General features: G+C 41.3%; 2 protein-coding genes across 3 annotated transcripts in view; one reads left to right on the top strand and one right to left on the bottom strand.

Annotated features, from left to right (window-relative positions):
• The window catches only part of ASCC1 (activating signal cointegrator 1 complex subunit 1), a 97,999-nt gene extending 97,548 nt beyond the window's left edge, over positions 1-451 (bottom strand). Inside the window, exon 1 of the mRNA XM_041749603.1 lies at positions 214-451. The gene's annotated coding sequence lies outside the window, so the exon portion shown is untranslated. The remainder of the gene's footprint in view (positions 1-213) is intronic.
• Positions 4-12,937, top strand: ANAPC16 (anaphase promoting complex subunit 16). 2 transcript variants are annotated; one of them, XM_041749607.1, is made up of 4 exons: positions 9-145; positions 4,529-4,697; positions 11,141-11,215; positions 12,117-12,937. In XM_041749607.1, the coding sequence occupies exons 2-4, from the start codon at positions 4,556-4,558 to the stop codon at positions 12,230-12,232; spliced, it is 333 nt and encodes a 110-aa protein (XP_041605541.1). In that variant the 5' UTR covers positions 9-145; positions 4,529-4,555; the 3' UTR covers positions 12,233-12,937. The 2 variants fall into 2 exon arrangements, with proteins under 2 accessions (XP_041605542.1, XP_041605541.1); XM_041749608.1 differs by lacking the exon at positions 11,141-11,215 and having other exon boundaries at positions 4-145.
• Positions 12,938-20,197: the final 7,260 nt, after the last annotated feature.

The following is a 20,197-nucleotide window of genomic DNA, read 5'->3' as shown; positions in this document are numbered from 1 at the left end:
CCCCACCTCGCCCCTGCGGGCGCGCGCACGTCGCCGGCTTCCTCCACGCGGGCGCGCGCACGCCGCCGTCCTCGTCGTTGTAAACGCGGCCGCTCTGGCTGGCCCTGGGGGCGGGGCTGTAGGGGAAAGCGCCAAATCCGCTGAGGTAAGTGGCCGAGGGCTTAGGGACCCCCCGGGGGCTTGGTGGAAGGGAGTCGATCCGTGGGATCCTACCTGCAGGGACTAGTAAAATGGAGAAGATAGGAGGAGAGACTGGAGCCTGCTTCGGTGGGAGCGTGAGAGGAAATTTCCTTAGGCCGCGCCGGACGGGGTGCGCGTGCGCGCGGAGAGCTGGCGCCTGCGCAGTGGCGCTGCGCGGGTAGCATCGCCCCCTTGAGACCGAGCGGGGAAAGGGCAGGAAAAGCTTGCCTTGGAGTTGGTTCGGCAGCCGCGGGCGCTCTTCCCTCCCCGTTTCCAGCCCCCTCTCTTTTTTTTTTTTTTTTTTTTCCGCCACCGCACCTGCTGTTTAGCTGCTGCCTCGGTTTGGGTGGTGAGCTCGCGGTTCAAGTGGAACGATTTGTTGATGGTGGAATTCGACGATTGCTTCTAATAATCTGGCATCGTGCCAGAAATACTTTCCTAAAGCTTAATCTTTTTCATAAGGAGACTTCTTCTAAAGGGAGGAATTCGTTTTAATAGGTATACATCCGACAGGAAGTAAAGTTGATGAAAACGGAAGTCATCCCTGTGGTACCTGGAGTAGATGGTTGATCATGCTGCGCCCCGCCCCCCGCCCCCCCCCCCCCAGGGTGGCCATGCTAGGCTCTGGGCATCTCTAAGGCCAGCGGACTCAGCTTCCTTCCCTTCGAGAGCCAAAGCCCAGGCTACTTCATCATGAACATTTATTCATTAGGCAGAGTTTTGCTGAGGACCTGCCTGGGGCCCAGCAGCCTGGGGTGGGAGAGAGTTGTGTTAATACAGAATGTATTAGAGCTGCAGAATGAGGAAGGGAAAAAAAAAAACCCTCAATAATGGACCAACCCTCGTGACAGCCCGCTTCTCCATCCCTCCCGTGTAACCTTTGCTGAGCCACTAGCCCTGCGTTCTGTCATTTGTTCGGTATTCATTCAGGAAACGTTCTGACCCAGGTTGTGTGCTAGGCCTCGAGGATAGAAAGACAACTCATTTCACCACCACCACCCCTGTTTTCTTAGATCATAGAATTCTTCTTAAACTCCTAAACCTTAAAAATGAGAGTGTCAAGTGCGTTGATGGAGGGCACCTTTCCTCTTGCTGAGCAGAGATCCTTTCCCTTCTGCGAGCTTGCTGACTCTGCCAAACACAGAGAATTAAAACCTCTCTTGAGTGTGTTTGGACATACTATGTATAAAAAACTGGGAATCTGCATGGGGGGGGGGATTCAGGAGTAAATATCCATTACTAATTTTGGGTAGCTGATACTGAATGTTTACTATGCCTGTGACTATCCCAAATGCTTTGGTTATATTAACCTTTGTGACATCTTTATGAAGGAGGTACTATTATTATCCTCATCTTAGAGATGAGGTGACTGAGGAGCAGAGAGGTGAAGGGATTTGTCCAGAGCCATACAGCAAGCTAAATAGCAAAACCACCACCTGAACCCAGAGCCTGAACTCTAACTCTAACCACTATGCTGTTTTACCTCTCACATGGCACATGATATGCCCACAAAGCCATTGCTTGAAGAATGTCACAGCATGTAAGCTAACGTTTGTATAGCTCAGTTTTGTTTGTTCATCTGTAAAGCGAGGGAATCCGACGAGATGACCTTTAAGGAATTTTGTGGTTCCTGTGAAATGTTTAATTCATTTAGCAAGCATTTATTTAAATCAACAGCTACTTAGTATAGGCCAAGCATTGTATTTGGTTCTGATGCTCAGAATGCCTGCCTTCATAAAGCAGTGTGACAAAGCAGGGGTTTATTGTTTATTGTTCGCTTCACTCTACCTCCTGTTACCATCTGCTGACAGCATGTAAAATTCAACCTGAATCTTTAAAGCTAGAAATTACTTAGGTGTTATTCTATCTACCTCAGCAGTAAACTGCTTATTTATGTAAAAGTAGCTTTGTGCTAATTGCGCACTCCAGTTTCCAACCCTGGCCATTTTGTGTATTGAATGATAGTAGTTCTAAGTTTGAAAGAAAATGGGATGAAAGGGAATTCCTTTGATTATACTCAGTTTAGAAGTCACACTGCGTCTAGCCTTTGAAGCTGTCCTCACTCTGGCAGTCCCTAGGGAGCTGTGCTGAGCAACTGATTTCAAAATATAAAGTATCCCTTGCATTTGCAACTGAATAGAGAATTTTTCAAGGTGTAGGAAGAAGATTAGAGTTTTAAGTCTTAGGTGAGATAAATACTTCACTGTAGGTTCTGCTCTGAACTGGTGGAAAATAAGACTGAGTACCTGTCCAAAAGATGGCTAAATTATCTGTGTTCTTTGTTTGAATCCCAACAAGAATCCACTTAGAAATTTAGACCAGGTCCATTACTGCTTAAATGCTGTTTAAAAGAGCATTTGAGAACCTGTCAAGCTATATAACAAGCTAGTGTTGCCCGAAGGATTGGATATAAATCCAGCTTGAAAAGTTGTTGGCTCTATGAATACGAATACAACTTGGAAGTTATAGAGCTCAGAGAAAAAAGGTGATCTAATAGCAAGATTGACAATATCCCTAATTAATTTATATTTTTAAATAGGCTGACATTCTGGTTCTAGCAGTTGCCTTACTCTTCCCATATCCCACTTCATTTATAATCATATTTCTTATGGACATATAATGAAATCAGAAACTAAACTCTGCTTCCCTGACAGCCTTAAGTCATCATCGCAAAATTAAGGAAACAAGAACAGCCAGCATTTCAGAAATGCAAAGTATATCATTTTTCTTCCTAAGAAACTGGATTATGTATATATAGGATTTATATCCGAATAGCATACCCTTATTTTTTCTTTTTTTCAAAAAAAATTCCAACTTTTGTAACAAATGTCTTTATTTTGCAACTAGCAAAAGAAGGAAAAAATCGGCTAAAATTCTCGGTGGCCATTAAAGAGGGAAATTCATTTTTTAAATCCTTTTTTTCTTAAGGTTATTTTTTTATTATTCATGAGAAACACAGAGAGAGGCAGAGACATAGATGGAGGGAGAAGAGGCTCCTCACAGGGAGCCTGATGCGGAACTTGATTCCTGCACCTAGGATCATGCCCTGAGCTGAAGGCAAACACTCAACCGCTGAGCCACCCAGGCCGCCCCATTTTTTAAAAGTCATTTTTTTTAATTGAGCTAAAATTCACATAACATAAAATTAACTGTTAGCTATCTTAAAGCATACAATTCAGTGTAAAGTCATTTTTTTGTCTAAATACTTGAGTTGTACTATCCAGTACAGTAACCACTAGCCATATGTGGCTATTTAAATTTCAATTAATATTAAATACATAATCTAAAATACAGTTCTTCCGGGGTACCTGGCTGGGTTCAGTTGGTGGAGCATGCAATTCTTGATCTCAGGGATGTGAGTTCAAGCCCCACGTTGGTGTAGGGATTTTTTTTTTTTTTAATTTTTTAAATTAAAACACAGTTCTTCAGTCATACTAGACTAATAGCCACGTGAGGTTAATGGCTATCATGTTGGACTGCACAGAAATGTTAGAACATTTCCATTATGGCATAAAGTTCTATTAGCACAGTGCTAGACTATTCTTTTTAGAAAACATAAACATCTTAGAATCTTATTTAAGTATGCAATATAAGCTTCAGTGGCAAAAAGTAGTATTTTTGTTTTGAACTTCTGTAAGGAATCATGTATTCAGTACAGATTTTCTCATTTGCATTTGGGCTTTTTGATATGACATAGGGTTAAACACAGCTGCTGTATTCATAATAAACCATGAATTTGAAGATCATTTTATGAGCTATTTTCTTCCAGTTTGGGGATGCCACCAAGTGATCAATTTGGGTATTACATTTGGATAAAAAAGTTTTTAAAACATTTTTAATGAAAGGACAAATATGTATTTCCTAACCAATTCCCTTTCCTTGGGAACAGAACACAGTGTTATTCTGGAATTTTATTTGGAAAATTTTATAAGTGAATTTTTTGGTGTGGCTTTGTCAGGATGTAGCCAAGACAAACTGTCCTATGAGGCATGTTGTTTTATCCTCATATAATTTATTTCCTCAGTCAGATGGCTACCTCGGCACTGCCATATCACCCCTTCATAACCCATAAATCACCCACAGTCGATCCCAAGCCATATAAACAGTTTGCTAATGATAGGAAGTAAGTGTTTTAAGTAGAAAAAACAGAATAAACATACTTTCACATAAAATCCTGAGAGACATTTTGGTATGAGGCATCAGTAAAAGATTGTGGGAACAGAGAGGGTAGAAAAAGGGGGAGCTAATTCTTTACTAAACTGTATGCTGGCTTTTACGGCAGCTAGAATGAAATGTTGTCAGTCTCACTTCCATAAACTTGCCAATTGCTGTTTTTCTTTCTCTGTAGTGAAGTGAGAATTCTGCTAGAGAGGAAATGGCTGCCTCTTCATCATCCTCCTCAGCTGGTGGGGTCAGTGGAAGTTCTGTCACTGGATCTGGTTTCAGTGTCTCAGACCTTGCCCCACCACGGAAAGCCCTTTTCACCTACCCCAAAGGAGCTGGAGAGATGTTAGAAGGTGATCTCATGCTGCTTTTTGCTGAATAATTGGATTCTGACCTGCAATGAATATTAATTGTAAAGAAGCTATTAAGCAGATTAGAGATGAGTTTGCCCTGATTTCAGCTCCACATTTCATCACTTGTCCCCATTTCAAAATATTATGCTCAAAACACAGATCTTTCTCCAGAATCAAAATTTTGGAGCTGAAAAAAGCTTTGGAAATCAAGGAAGTCATCCAGACTTATTTAGACCCAGAAAAGTTAATATGATTTGACCACATTAAAGACAAAGTCAGCACTAGAACCAAGAATTTTCTTGACCTCCTTCTCCAGTTTGCTTTATTCCTGGCACCAGTCTGCCTCCCTATGATGAGTAGGTTTGATATATTTCTTTCTAATGTAATTAATCTACTCATAGATTAACCTCATCAAATAGGTTCTAAGAGGAAATAAAAACTAATATACTACTCTTGTATGTGAAGATGGCTCCCTTGGCCCACTGTAGAACAGTACTGTATGTTTTTTCTAGCACGGGAGCTGGGTTTGTATCAAATCATCCACATCTTACTCAGCACACATTTGCAAACTGGCTAGCCGGGATCAGAGCACAGGCTGTAAGCATGACACTGCATTGATACCTGAAATTCATGGGATACGTGTCACTTGAGGAGCTAGACCAGTAAACTCTTAATAGGGAGCATAAAAATCACCTGAAGAGCTTATTTAAAATGCACATTTCTACCCACCTTAGAGATGCTAAATTGGTCTAGGGTGCAGCACAGAAATCTTTTCTTTTGACTGACATTCAAGGGATGCTCATGAAAGATTCGTCCGTAACTATTAAACTGTCATACTTTGAAAAAAGTCAGCAAAGAACTATTAAGGATTCAAAATCTACCTGATTCTAGCACTTTTGTGCTTAGTTATGTATTGATCTTTTTTACTTTAAATTGCAAATTTTGGTAAGTATATTTAAAAATTAATCTAGAAATCTCTGAGCAAGGTACAAACTATAGTTAGGAGTAAGCTTTTTGGAGTAAACTTTATTCATTTATATCAGGTGAAAAGAGTTTTGGGTTAAAGCCAGGACAAACAGAAGAATCATTTGTGACTGAGAGACATGAGAAAACTAGGACCACAAGCCTCTCTAGAATTGGTTCAAATCAAGTTGGTGAATTAGTCAGGTAATATAGTTAGTGATATATCTGAGATGTATGTACTTCTGTCTTTGCCTTCTCGTTTTCTTTAGTTTTGTTAACTGAATTCTTAAATTAGTATCACTGACTCTGGATGTAGTGAACAATTGGGGCCTTGTTTACCATATGTGGCACTACATTTTTGACGTCTTATATGCAGCAGAGACCTGGTGTTAAGGAAGTTGCCCACAAAAAAATCAAAAGTTGGAGGCACTTAAATTGCTTAATGAGTCTTACAGCAGCAGAAAAGGAATTGATGTTTAACAATGGACTCTAAGATTGAAGTCATTTAAATTCTAGCTACAGGAGAAATTTAATACAGGAGGTACCTCCTTAGTCTCAAAGCTATAAGCATTCTGTATCAGTATACTCCAGATTACTTGGAAACATTAAAGAAGAAAGGCTCCTGAGATTAGTCTGAATGTTGAGGTTCTTTTTTTTTTCTTTTTTTTTTTTTTTTTTTTTTTTTTTTTACTTATGATAGTCATACAGAGAGAAAGAGAGAGAGGCAGAGACACAGGCAGAGGGAGAAGCAGGCTCCATGCACCGGGAGCCCGATGTGGGATTCGATCCCGGGCCTCCAGGATCGCGCCCTGGGCCAAAGGCAGGCGCCAAACCGCTGCGCCACCCAGGGATCCCTGAATGTTGAGGTTCTAACAAGTTTTAGTTCTATCCATTTTTACTCCATCCCAGTATGCTCCATGGAAGAATGTGTTGGCTTTCTGTTGTAGGACGAATTTATATTAGGTTTAAATTCAAAATGCAAAAGAATAAAAATTAAAAATTCAAAATGCAGAGTTTTCATTCCCTTTCTTAGGTTTAAAGTTTTAGCTGTATTTTAAAGCTACTTACACTTAAGGACAGACTATGAAAAATTAGAAATGGTAATCCGTGAACTATCCTACTCAAATCAAAAATGTTAAATTGAAAGAGTACTGCTAAATGAAATTTAATAAGAATGTTAGATTTAGAAGCATATTCTACAATGTTTATAGGTGATGCTATTATACAGTTAATCTAATGCACAGGTACCTGACCATTTTTCTTAGAGTAATTTAATCAAATATGAAAACAGAGTAGGAAAAGTTGCCTTTTCACAGCAAGGAAGAAAAGCAATCAGGAGCCAAGGTTGGATACTATTTATAATCTTAACAGGTTCAAATTGATCTTGCATCCTTCTGTGAAACCCAGATAACGTACTTAACCTTTTGAATAAACATTCTTGTGCATCCAGTCTAGACACTTCACATAAGCAATGTATACATGGTCCCCAATTTACTGATGGTTCGACTTAAGATTTTTTTACTTTACCAGGGTGCAAAAGCTATATGCATTTAGTAGAAAGCATACTTTGAGTTTTGAATTTTGATCTTTTCCTGAGCCAACAATATTTGGTTCGGTAATCTCTTAGGATGCTGGACTGGGGCAGGGAGCCACAGTTCTCAGCCACACGATCACCAAGGTAAACAACCTATATACTCACAACCATTCTGTACCCATACAACCATTCCTGGTTTTCACTTTCAGTACGGTATTCAATAATTTACATGAGATATTTGTCACTTTATTATAAAATAGGCTTTGTGTTAGATGATTTTTCGCAACTGTAGGCTAATGTGAGTGTTCTAAGCATGTTTAAGGTAGGTTAGGCTACCTAATGATGTTTAGTAGTTTAGGTGTAGTAAATGCATTTTCAACTTAGTATTTTTAACTTAGAATGGGTTTATCAGGATATAACCCCATCATAAACCGAAGATCTGTACAGCAGTTTTCAGCATTCTTCCTGCCCTTGGCTATGATTGTCCTCACTCAGATTAGGGAGCAAATTAGAGACTGCCTTCCAGCCCAGAAGTAGCTGAATTTTAGTGACATTGTAGGCTGCTAAAGCATAAATTATCTGGCATTGTCTAATTTCCTGCTGTGAGGTAATATTCTTTTAAATGAATCTGATAGCATCCTATTTATTGGAGTTGGCATGATGTTAGATTTGGGCAATTTACTGAACTTTTCACTACTTATACCCTTTGCTTGCCCCTTAGGAGGAAAACTGATGTATTGCTACTTGGTGTGTTACAAAGGGTTTGATTACAATTTCTAAATAGAAGAATGATTGCCCTAGGCTGACTCCTCTCTAGAGAAATTCCAGGCTTTAGATTGGTATAGATATCACATCTAATAGAATGTGACTAAGAAGCAATGGACATTGTGGCTAATACAGAGCTGCAAATCAGCGAAAGTGTGTTCCATAGGCATACAGAATGGTAAAGTGATATGCAGGTGCCTTTTTGAAAGATTAGCTTACATCTCTTTGCTTTGAAGTTCATTGCCAAGGGAAAAATGCAAATGTTATAACTTAAGCATTTTATCCTAATAGCACCTGTGATTAAATATAAGTGGGAGGTAGCACTTCCAAGAGTTTCCAAATACATCTTGGCCTGATCCGTATAGCCCAGAATCCCCACTGCCTTGCATGAGATCCTAAAGTTCAGGATCAAACTACCTGAGAAGTGGACTCTAGTTCTCTATGCTTTGCTCTTTCTAAAATAAACTTGAGTTATAATTTGACCCTTTAAGCCAAGGTATGAATAGTGAACACTGGAATATTTACATAATAAACTGAACAGTCAGTTTAATATTTGGTTAATTGAAAATAAAAATTTTTTGCTCAGTTTAAATGATTTGCTCACAAATGACTTCCATTCACCCAGAGGAATGGGGGAGGGAGAAGGGGATAGGATCATATACTATATAGTACATAATATAGAAGAGGTTCAATTTGGGGCACTGGGTGGTTCAGTCGGTTAAGTGTCTGCCTTCAGCTCTGTCATGATCCTGGAGTGCCAGGATCTAGCCCCACGTGGGCTTCCTGCTCAGCAGGGGGAGTCTGCTTCTCCCTCAACCTCTGCTCCTCCTCCCACTCGTCTTCTCTCTCTATCTCACTTGCTCTTGCTCACTCAAATAACCTTTAAAAAAAGAGGTTGAATTTAAAGAAGTAACACTCGGGATCCCTGGGTGGCGCAGCGGTTTGGCGCCTGCCTTTGGCCCAGGGCGCGATCCTGGAGACCCGGGATCGAGTCCCACGTCGGGCTCCCGGTGCATGGAGCCTGCTTCTCCCTCCGCCTGTGTCTCTGCCTCTCTCTCTCTCTCTCTCTGTGACTATCATAAATAAATAAAAAATTAAAAAAAAAATTAAAAAAAAAATAAAAATAAAAATAAAGAAGTAACACTCTTCCTAAGGGGTATAGTACTTTGTGAAATAATATTTTGAAATAATACACATTATGCATACAAAAATACATGTATAAAAATAATTACATTTTAATTTCTTTTTACATCAATCTTGAATATAATATTGGACAGAAGACCTTTCGGTTGTATATTCAAGCCATTTGGATACAATATCTATGGTTTACTGTTTATTGTGTTAATCTTTTTTTTAAGATTTTTTTATTTTTAAGTAATCTCTATCTACACCAAAGGTGGGCCTTGAACTCAAAAACCCTGAGATCAGGAGTTGCATGCTGCATGTTCTACCAACTAAGTCAGCCAGGCACACTAATCTTTTTTGTTTTTTTGTTAAGTAAGCTCCTCGCCCCATGTGAAGCCCAACATGGGGCTTGAACTCACAACCCTGAGATCAAGAGTCAGACACTTAACCAGCTGAGCTGTTCAGGCCTACCTCCGATCTTTTTGGTTTCTTGTTTTAAGTAAACTTTAGGGCCAACATGCACTTGAACTCAGGACCCCAAGATCAAGAGAGTCACATGCTCAACCAACTGATCCAGCCAGGCTCCCCTTACCATGTTAATCTTAAAAATAACTCACATTATTTTACCAGCAAAAATGGATTTATTCAGGAATAGCAGAGAATTGTGACCAAGGACAGGCAGGCAATGGTATAACCATAGGCAAGTCCAGAGAACAAAGGAGAGGAAAGGGGGTAGTTGGGAGAAACTATATTATAAATAAAAAATCCATTGGCACAAACTAGACATTGGTGAAGTGTAGTGGTTTTTCATTGGCTGAGTTGTGACAGTTTCTCATTGGCCGAGCTATTGCCTGGCAAGAAGAAAAACTTTTTTCATCCTGCTAGGGTAGCAGAATAACTTCTTCCTGCTGGGAAAGCAAAATTTGCCTCTTCTTGTTAGGGTCGGCCATTGACCAGGAGAGTTAGGGCATGAGAGCTCCCCCTTCTGGCCTCCTGACTCTTTCAAATGAGGTTTCTTTTATTTCTACAACAGGACTTCTGAAGTAAGGTCAGCCTTGTGTGAAACTCAGCATGAAGCCAGAATGTGTTAGTCCTATCTCCTTGTCACTTAATAGCTGGCTGACATGCCAACCCATGATTGATGGGTGAGTGCTTGACACTTAGTAGTGCTGGCATAAACTACCACCTAAAAAAAGACAGCTGTGTACTCTTCCCCCATTTGTTTTAGGATTTTTGCAATAAGACACCTTCCCCAAATAGTTTCTGCTACCTTTTTAAAACTCACATTTTCCTATATGAGCTCTGTGTCTTTGGGGTATATTTTGCCCTTGTCTCACAATAACATGAACTAGCTTATGTTTCACAATCCTCTTCCAAGTGCTGTTGTGACTGAGTTAGCTACCTTCTTGTTACCAGTTCTTGGCACCAGTACAATGCTAGGTTCTGAAATTGCACCATACTCTTATCACCATGCAAATTGCAGTGTTTTGGTCCAGTTGGAAAATCAAGGTTACAATTTGCGTTTACAGAATAAAATTTCCCAGCAGTCCTATGTGATGGTCATAGTGATGTAATTTGATATGTTAAAAATCAACAACAGCTATTTCCCCCTCAGCTTTACTTTTCAGAATTAAAAGTGATTTAGAGTTTTGATGTGCCTTTGTATTTTGATAGCACAGGAGCCACGTGGCCAAATGTGTCAGATGTCAGTCTTTGCCTGACATGCAGAATAGGAGAACATTAAGAAACTGTCAGGTTAGGAGGGGAGAAATGTTGACCAAGACATCACACTGAGGTTACTTAATTTTGTTTTTTTTAAACATTATTTTTAAACTGTGAAACAAGTGGACAAACTGTCGTAATATTCTAGGTATAGAAGAAGTAGCTTTTATAGCAGAGCACTATTAGTTCTAAATGAAACAGAAGCCCTCTTTGTAAACACTGAAAACTGGACCCTGAATGTGAAAGCATTGAAAAGAATGGGCACGTTTACTTGGTTTATCAGAAGCCATAAAACCCTTAGAGCACATTAAAACTTTTCCTCTTCTGTTTGTAGATGGCTCTGAAAGATTCCTCTGCGAATCCGTTTTCAGTTATCAAGTGGCATCTACACTTAAACAGGTGAAACATGGTAAGCCCATGAGTGTTGTATGCTTAACTGTGAGAATAAGTTGGGGACGGGGGGATAGGAGAGGAGGATTCAGAAAGATCAATGTGCTTTGTGACAAAAACTCCTGAAACTCAACAAGGCTGTTTTAAGTGAACTTTCTAAATTACCTGCAGACAAAAGCATTCTACTTAAGCCAGACAAAATGTCTACATTGAGGCTCAAAGCTAGAGTCAAAAGGGTTAGTTTTCTAGAGAAGTTCATGCTTTCTACTCCTCTTGTGTTGCTTTTTCCTCCCTTTTCTGAAACCTTTTGTCATTGATCTTCACTGGTTACCATCCTCATCTTCATTCTTCAAGTATTTATGTGATACTTTATGGTCTGTCTGCACTCTAAGAGCCTGGTAGCACCTTTTCTGTGGCCTTCATTTATGCATCAGGGAATTATGTTTCTCCCTTGAAGGCATAAGTAGGAGGGAAAGCTGCAGTTGCTTGGAATGCTAGGATTTTAGTACACAAATCACTATGGCAGAGAGGATACATATGCCTTCCTTTTTTTTCTTTTTTTCTTTTTTTTTAGATTTAATCTTCTAACATAGAATAAGGCCCTAACACTTAAGTATTGAGGGGGAAAATCCTTCTAGATATTTATCTTTTTTAAAAGATTTTATTTATTTTACTTATTTTAAAGAATAAAAGCAGGGGGACGACGGGCAAAGGGAAAGGGAAAGAATCCAATGTGGGGCTCGATCCCATGACCCTGAGATCATGACCTGAGCTAAAACCAAGAGTTAAACACTGAACCAACTAAACCATCCAGGCACCTCCTTCTAGAAATTATTTTTAAACCAATGATCACGTTGGTGGTTGGTGACTGTCTCATGGGAAATATGTTGTATTATATTTTGCCTCCTGACTCTTTACAGATCAGCAAGTTGCTCGGATGGAAAAATTAGCTGGTTTGGTAGAAGAGCTGGAGGCAGATGAGTGGCGGTTTAAACCCATCGAGCAGCTGCTGGGCTTCACACCCTCTTCAGGTTGACCTTGCCGGGATGGTCACCTCTGCAAGTGCAGGGACAGCGAGGGACTTTTCTTGGAACATACGCAGCCATCCAGAGATTCACAGCTCCTTTGCTGAATTGTTAATTCACATCCATACTTGGTTTCTCTGTATCTATCCACAAGCAACAAATACTTAAATGTATGATCTTGCAGGGAAATTTTTGGTTTATTTGTTTAAAAAAGTATTGAGAATCAGATTGACAATCGGCATCAGAGAACCGGAGGTTTGGGTTTAAGAGATATTTATAAAACTTTACAAGCCAGGTAGGACACATGCCAGAATTGCCCAACTGAATGACATCTCTCCTGTCATTCATGCAGTGCCTGGAATCCTCACCAGTTAAATCCAAGATCAGGATCTGGAGTTACAAAACACAGTGTTTCTGACCTAAAACAGTTCTTCTTGCAGATGAATGTGATTTCAACTCAGGACCTGTCCAAATGAGGAGTTTTAAAATGTTTGGGTTTTTTTCTATTTTTAGACTTCTAATTCTATAGATTCTAACTTTTTCTAACCTCTTCTAGACATGCCAAATACTGGCAAAAAGAATTACTTTTTGAATGTTGAAGCACTTGTAAAAATAAATCCGTGAGCAAAATCCTTTTAACACAGAAATCCCGAGTTCATCTTGTTGGTGGGCTCAAGCAATTCTGTAGCAAATAAATCCTTTGAAAGAGCTCCAAATTGGTTTCTTTATCCTTTCAAAGTCTCAGGGATTTGGGATAGGGGGAAGAGGTCAAATTACTTTTTATAAGAAGGCAATCTAAAAACATTTCTCCTTAGCAAATGATAGATTTCCTTTATCTCAGGGATATTTGTCGTTATAGAACTATATGAATTTAGTAGGCTTTCACACCATGATGTGAAAAGACCTGGAAAGCTAAGAGACATTCTTTCTTCTCCCTCATGGGACCTCATAGTACACTTAGGAAAATCATTTATTTTAGATTGTATGCTAATTTTGCCTTGATAGCATTTGCCTTTGTCCTGCTTGCTAACTTGTACCTGACCTGCTTAGCGTTGCTTAATTGTGAGTAAATATAATCCTAGTAGCAATTGGCCCTAATCTCAGAAGTTCAAAATGTTTAACACATACTATCTGATAAGGAGGTGGTGACCATTGAGTCAGTAGTATGACTCACTGAATCTGAGCACAGAGATGTTAAAAACCTACTCATGGTCACATAGCCCAGGCAGAAGGAAATCTTGGAACCTGGAACAGATTTCAGTTGGTTGATAATTCAGCCCACTGCTCATGTCTCTCAAGCATGTCAGAGCACAAAATGACCAGCCTGCAAACCCATCTATTTCCATATTCATAATTCTCAACACAAACAGTTCCATATTTGGCCATTGAGTTTCCTAATGTAACTTTTAGCACCTACCATCTTGATGATTTCCAAAAGATAATAGAAAATACCTAGACTGCAATAAGCCTATAGGTGATATTTCCAGTGACAGTTTAGAAGCCATCACTAGCTTGCTCTCATTTGTTTTATTTGCATAACTATACAGCACAGACTGTGCATTACCTCATCTTTACCCTTTGGTATTCGGACTTATAGAATTCTTTTTAAATTGGGTGTTTCTTTTTATGACTTAGGAACCGAAGAGATCCTAAGGTTGAACAGAAATGCTTTCTGAAGCACCTTTCACAGTGATCGTTCAGCTGCTACTCAAGTGCTGCTAGAACATGACCCTCACTATTATTTTGAAGATGGCCCCTCTCTTTCTGCACTTTTCTCTTGGTCATCCTGTCTTAGCATCCACAACTCCTATTACCATGCTTTGAGCTTGAAGATGGTCCTTGTTGTGTATCTGTCATCTCTTTAGTGCCCACTGTGTGTCAGTCACTCACAGGTATTAATTATAATTATGTATCTCTGCAGGATACATAATACCCCCAATACAGAAGAGGAACTTAAAGCTCAGAGTGAGCATTACTTGCCAAGTCTGCATAGCTATGTAAATGGCCAAGCCTGGATTTGAACTCAAAGTCTGTCAGACTCCAAAGCTGAGATTATTTAAGGTGTAGCATGCTGCATCCCACTGAGCCTGACCCAGTGCCTTGAACAAAGAAAAATCCTAAAACTTTAATAACTACCAAAAAGAAATAAGCTTTGCCACTACTCCCCTTTTTCTTCCCAGTGCTTGGTGATAAGAGATCTCAAGCAAAATGAAGAAACAGCCTCTTCCTTTAGGAGCTGGTAGAATAGCTATATGTTCATGTCTACATAACTTTAAGATTCAGTATGGTGAAAAAGTAGTTAGATGCTTGAGAGACACCTCCATGAGCTACAAGGAAGGCCAAGGGCAGATAGTAGCTAATGACCAGGACAGCACAGCCAGCCATCCTAAGAAAGCTGATGGTAATGGTGTCTCTGCAATAAAATGTTTTGCTGTGCCCAAAGCATTTTCACATATGTTGTATGTTGATTCTCACATCAACCCTGTGAGATAAATGGGGCAAGTATTATTTTACATCTGAGGAAACAGACACCAAGAGGGTGAGGTACCAAGATTATTAACTAAGATTATAGTGATGAAGCAAGAGAGCTAGCCTTTCAAATCTTTGTCTCTGTGGCTTCTAGTTCATCAGATACTAGCAAATCTGAAGACAGAATTTGCTGTTAAACTGATTCAAGTCAGTCTGATACATAATTCCATATAAATGTCTTATCTCATGGTAATGAGATAATAAATAGTAAACTTAAACCTGGTTTTGCTCTTACATCATTGAACAAAAATTTTACTTTTTAACTTCACATTTAATTCCCCAGGATCTGCATTAAAGGCCTGACTTTTCACTGATAGGTTTAAATGCCATATTTATTAGTGCCATCCCATACCTGTTACTAACAACCGTGGTCTGGAACTCTAAATCAAGTTCCTCACCCAAGGACTTCTCTTTGCTCTGTCCATTTATTTACAGGCTATGACTTCCCTACCCCCACATGGCTGGGAGTCCTTCAGTCCCTTCTCCCAGTCACAACACCAGGTACTAGGGTGGCAGAAACTTTGAACCTTAAGGCCAAGTCAGAAGAAAGGAGATAGGACCAGGAGATGTCTATCATCCAACAGGAAGAGGAGAAACCTGCCAAGGATGTGGTACCCTTGCAGGCAAACCTAAGAGGTACCATACTTGAATGAGGAGGCCATCCGGCCTCTCTCTGTCCATGTGCCAAAGTGCCTAACTCCACCTAAAATATCTTGCCTGGTCTCCTTGTAATTGCCAGAAGTCCCAACCATGACGATTCTTTGCACAAAAGAGAAAAAAGGCTTAAATGACATACTTGGGAAAATCAAATCTAGGGTTGCAGGCAAAGAACAAATGATACCAGGTCTTTTCCTGTTTCCCAGAGCGGATTTTGGGATAGAGATGGCACTATGGGTAAAGAATGGGGGAAGGAGGCTGGAGCATGATACTTTGCCAGTAGCCTGCCTTGTTTGTTTGCATCTGGTCAAAGAGGGAGTCTCAGAATTTTAGAACTGGAAGAGACCTTGAAGACCATCTAGTTCATCCCCCTGGTTTACAGATAGGATGTTGAGATCTTGTCTGGCTCATTCACTGCTATATACTCAGTACCTGGACTACTACCTGGCATGCAGTAGGTGCATTATAGGTCTTCACTGAATGAAAGAATGCATGGATTTGCTGTATGTTTGCTGTGATGTAGAAGCTTTGGTAGCTATTTACAGTGCAGTATCCATAGTGGAGTAATGCCTACGGTTATTGAGATAAGGTAGTGGGCAGAGCCAAGATTAACCCAGATCTCAGCCTGCAGCTCTCTATATTGCTACATTGACAGGCAGAAGCTGTGAAAAAATGGAAATTTGTATGCCGAAGCAGCCGTGTCCCACATGATCCCATCCATGTGAGGAGCCGAGGTAGAGGAGGCTAGTGCCTCCCTGTCCTCACGGGCTCCTGCACATGGGCCTGGGGGTAGTGCCACCATGAGCTCGTCTCCATCTCTCCAGATACTTTTCTTTCTCCAGTATGTCAGGTTTCCATAAAGGACTTATTTTCCAGAATCAGCTTATTTCATCTTTATAATACAACCTCTTTAAAACAAATTGTGAAACAACATACAATTTATTACCAGCAGTAGCAGAGGGGGATGTTCCTTTCCAAATGTCTTTTATTATTCAGCACACACTTATTGAGCACTTACTATAGATCTAGCATCTACTAGATGCTGAGGATATGCTGTCAAACAAGATAGTTACCAACCTTGAGGTTATAGATATATTAAGAGAGACAAAAGGGTGGTTTTAAGTGTAAAATTTGTCTGTTAGGAGAAAGCATGAGGTGTTGTTAAATCAGAGACAGCTAATCCAGCTGAGCAAGGGATCAGAGATTTCCCAGGATGATGTTTTTAGGCAAGAGACCTGAAGAAAAAGTCAGTGGGGTGGAAAAGAAAGATGTTTTAGATAGAGGGAATAATATATGCAAAAACCCAAGGAGCAGAAATGGTGTCATGCTTTTATGGGCTGCAGGTGTCTGTCGTAGTTGGCCCATAGCATATTGGACCAGATGGATTTTGTTAAGGAATTTGAACTTCAGGTGACTTAGCGATTTAGCGCTGTCTTCAGCCCAGGGCGTGATCCTGAAGTCCTGGGATCAAGTCCCATGTCGGGCTCCGTGTGGAGCCTGCTTCTCCCTCTGCCTGTGTCTCTGCCTTTCTCTCTCTTTCTGTGTGTCTCTCATAAATAAATTTTTTAAAAAATCTTAAAAAAAAAAAAAGGAATTTGAACTTCAATCAGAGGACACTGGGGAATCCTTAAATGGTTTGAGTGACAAGACCTGGTTTCACTTCTGAAGTTTTAGTTGGAGGGAATGATGGTGAATCAGTGACGGTAAGATCTAGATCCTTTAGGAAACTGTTGTGAAGATCTAGATGAGAGCTGCCCACAACTCTTGAAGATGGGAGATGGAAGGATGGGTTTGGTTTGAGAATTACTCAAGAAGTCTCCTATACAGAACTTGGTGACTGGTCAAACTTAGAGAACTCAGGGAGGACACACAGGTTTCCTGTGTGTGGCTGAGGGACTGGGGTCCCATTCATGGAGATAGGGCTATGGAAAGAAGAGCAGATTCAAGATGTCCAATAGGTAGGTGACTCTATGGGTTGACAGTGTGGGAAAGTGAGCTGGGCTGGAGTTAGAGTTGAGAATCTACCAGCCTAGAGATATTTATGAAACCAAAGGTGGGGTGGTGGATGGAATGGCCCAGGGAGAGAGCCCAGGGTGTGAGAAGAAAATTGGACCAAGGAGAGACCCCTGAAGAACCCTTACATGTAAGGGACAAAGAAATAGAAACCCAGGAAAGCAAAAGGCAGGAAGTCACCAGAGAGAGAGTCAGAAAGCTGGAATATGGTATCATGGAAACTGAGGGGAGAGGGCATTCTGAGAAGGAGACTGCAACCAGTATATCTGGTATAGCCAAGCAATTAAGTGATATAAGGGATGGATTTTACCAAGGAGATCATTGGTGACTTTGTCTCAAGACCAGTGGCACAGCAGAGGCTGTGGGTGGGAGATTGATCAGAAGGGGAAAACATGGAGCCAAATCTAGGCAACAGTTTTTTTGGTTTGTTTTTTTTTTTTTTTTTAGATTTTATTTATTTACTCAGAGACACAGAGAGAGAGAGAGGGGCAGAGGCACAGGCAGAGGGAGAAGCAGGCTCCATGCAGGGAGCCCGACGTGGGACTCGATCCAGGGACCCCGGGATCACACCCCGGGCTGCAGGCGGCGCTAAACCGCTGTGCCACTGGGGCTGCCCTAGGCAACAGTTTTTTTAAAGATTTTATTTATTTATTCATGAGAGACACAGAGAGGCAAAGACACAGGCAGAGGGAGAAGCAGGCTCCCTGCATGGAGCCGGATACGGGACTGGATCCCAGGACCCCAGGATCACGCCCTGAGCTGAAGGCAGACACTCAACCACTGAGCCACCCAGGTGTCCCTCTAGGCAACACTTTTAAGAAGTTCAACAGGGAGCACCTGAGTGGCTCAGTTGGCTAAGTCTCCAACTTTTGATTTTGGCTCAGGTCATGGTCTGGGTCATGATCTCAGGGTCATGAGATCTCAGGAGTCCCTTGTAGGGCCACATGTTGAGTCCTGTATGGGGCTCCACACTCGGTGGGGAGTCTGCAAGAGAATTTCTCCCTCTGCACCATCCCCTTCTCTCTCAAATAAATAAACACTAAAAAAAGAGAAGAAGAAGTTCAAGGGAAGGGGAGGCAAAATGAAGGACAGGGAGGGTGACAGAGGAAGACTCACAGTCAAGACATTTGTTTTTTCTTTTACAATGGGAGAGGTCAAAGAGAAAGAGGAGATAATTGAGGGTATAAGGTCCCCGGGGAAGTGGGAGGGGATGGGCTCCAGAGCCCAGTTGGAGTGATTACTCTTGGAGGGAGGGAAGGAGGAAAGGATCGTGCTGATGTGGGTAAATGTGTAGGTGAGGTGGCAGGAAGTTGAGGGAGTTCCCATCAGATGGCTTCTATTTTCTCTGTAAAGGAGGAGGCAAGTTGGTCTACTGCCTGTGGTAAGGGGCAGGAAGAAGCGGGAACAGTGGGGTTGGAAATGGTCCCCATAAAGAATGGGAGAGAGCTGACCAGGGTCAGAGGATTGGCACACACATGCAGGGGCTGGTGGCAGCTAGAGTCCTTGAATTTGCAGTCGTACCAATCTTTGGGGAAGTGTACCAGCAGCCCCGTAGCAGCCTGCCAATTGAAATGGAAAAAAAATGAAGAATTAGTGGTTATAGTTTTGCATGGTAAGGGCAAGAGGGTAAGCAAATTGTCAGTCTAGGACTAGCAAGGAAAGGAAGTAAAAACAAAAAGAGGTTACCAGAGAGAAGGCAGGAGGGCCGAACACTTATGGAGGGCCTGCTATGTCTTCGGTAATACATATAAGAAAACAAGAAATACAAAGGCAGGGCAACAGGTCCAAACTTGGCTATGCCCCAGAACCAAGCAGAATAAAAATACAGGCTCCCTGGCCTCATTCCTGGGATCCAATAGGTCTCAGGTCGGGGCTTTCAGGTGACTCTTCTATAGTCAAGATTGGGAACCACTTGGACCAATGGGAAAGGCAGACAAGTAAACAGACGTACGGAATACACACAATGCCATAACTCTGTGACTCTGGTCCATTTGGGGGGACTGTGGAAGCCAAGAGGGCTTGGAGAGGGAATGGCAAGGAAATGTTCCTAGAGAAGGTGAGCCTGTGCCTGAGATGACCGGTGAATTGGAGTTAGCTGAGCGAAGTGGGGAAGATGCCAAATAAAAGCATTCCAAGTACAGGGAACAGCATGTGCAAAAGTCAGGGCAAGTATGAAATCACCCACCGCACTTGTGCAGCTCCTAGTCATTTGGTGTGGCTGGAGCAAAGGTTGTAAACAGGGGAGTGGTGAGATCTCTCAAGAGAAGGAAGCAGGGACCAGATTGTTTGATGCCTTGTTCACCGTGCTCCGTTTTCCATCAAGAGAGCATTTCTTTGACACAGCCAGGGTGCACTTAAGAAAGAGGCCAAGAATCCTGGCTTTCACAATAAATAACTTAGAAAGCAGGCTCCTTGGGCCTGGAAGGGTTAGATGAGCTGGGATAATGCATCAGATGTGATCTGTGCAGGCCACTAGGTGGGGAACAGTATTTTTGCTCAGACTAGAAACTAAGCATTTTCAGATTTGTATTTATTTACTTTTAGGGAAAGGCAGATGTCCTAAGCTCAGTGAGAATTATTCAAGGAGCCTCCCTTCTGGGCTCTGAGCCAAAAGCCAGAATAAGAAGCAGCCTGAAGTGATCAAATTTAAAGTATATGGACACTGTAGAAAGATGTTTTCCCCCCACATGGTTTCTCCTCCTTCTTTCCCTGACCCTTTAGCCTGAAGTAAGCTCGCACACCCTCCTTCCCTGCATCAACCCCCTTCTTATTCTCAG

The sequence above is a fragment of the Vulpes lagopus genome, chromosome 3, assembly GCF_018345385.1.
Source record: "Vulpes lagopus strain Blue_001 chromosome 3, ASM1834538v1, whole genome shotgun sequence".
NCBI lineage: Eukaryota > Metazoa > Chordata > Mammalia > Carnivora > Canidae > Vulpes > Vulpes lagopus.
This window is presented reverse-complemented; position numbering and strand designations above follow the sequence as displayed.

What these genes read in the sequence shown, in the direction of transcription:
- ANAPC16 (XM_041749607.1), top strand. Translation starts at nt 4,556, where the DNA reads ATGGCTGCCTCTTCATCATCCTCCTCAGCTGGTGGGGTCAGTGGAAGT. An exon ending in AGCTGGAGAGATGTTAGAAG is followed by an intron (nt 4,698 to 11,140) that starts GTGATCTCATGC and finishes TTCTGTTTGTAG; the next exon opens with ATGGCTCTGAAAGATTCCTC. An exon ending in ACTTAAACAGGTGAAACATG is followed by an intron (nt 11,216 to 12,116) that starts GTAAGCCCATGA and finishes GACTCTTTACAG; the next exon opens with ATCAGCAAGTTGCTCGGATG.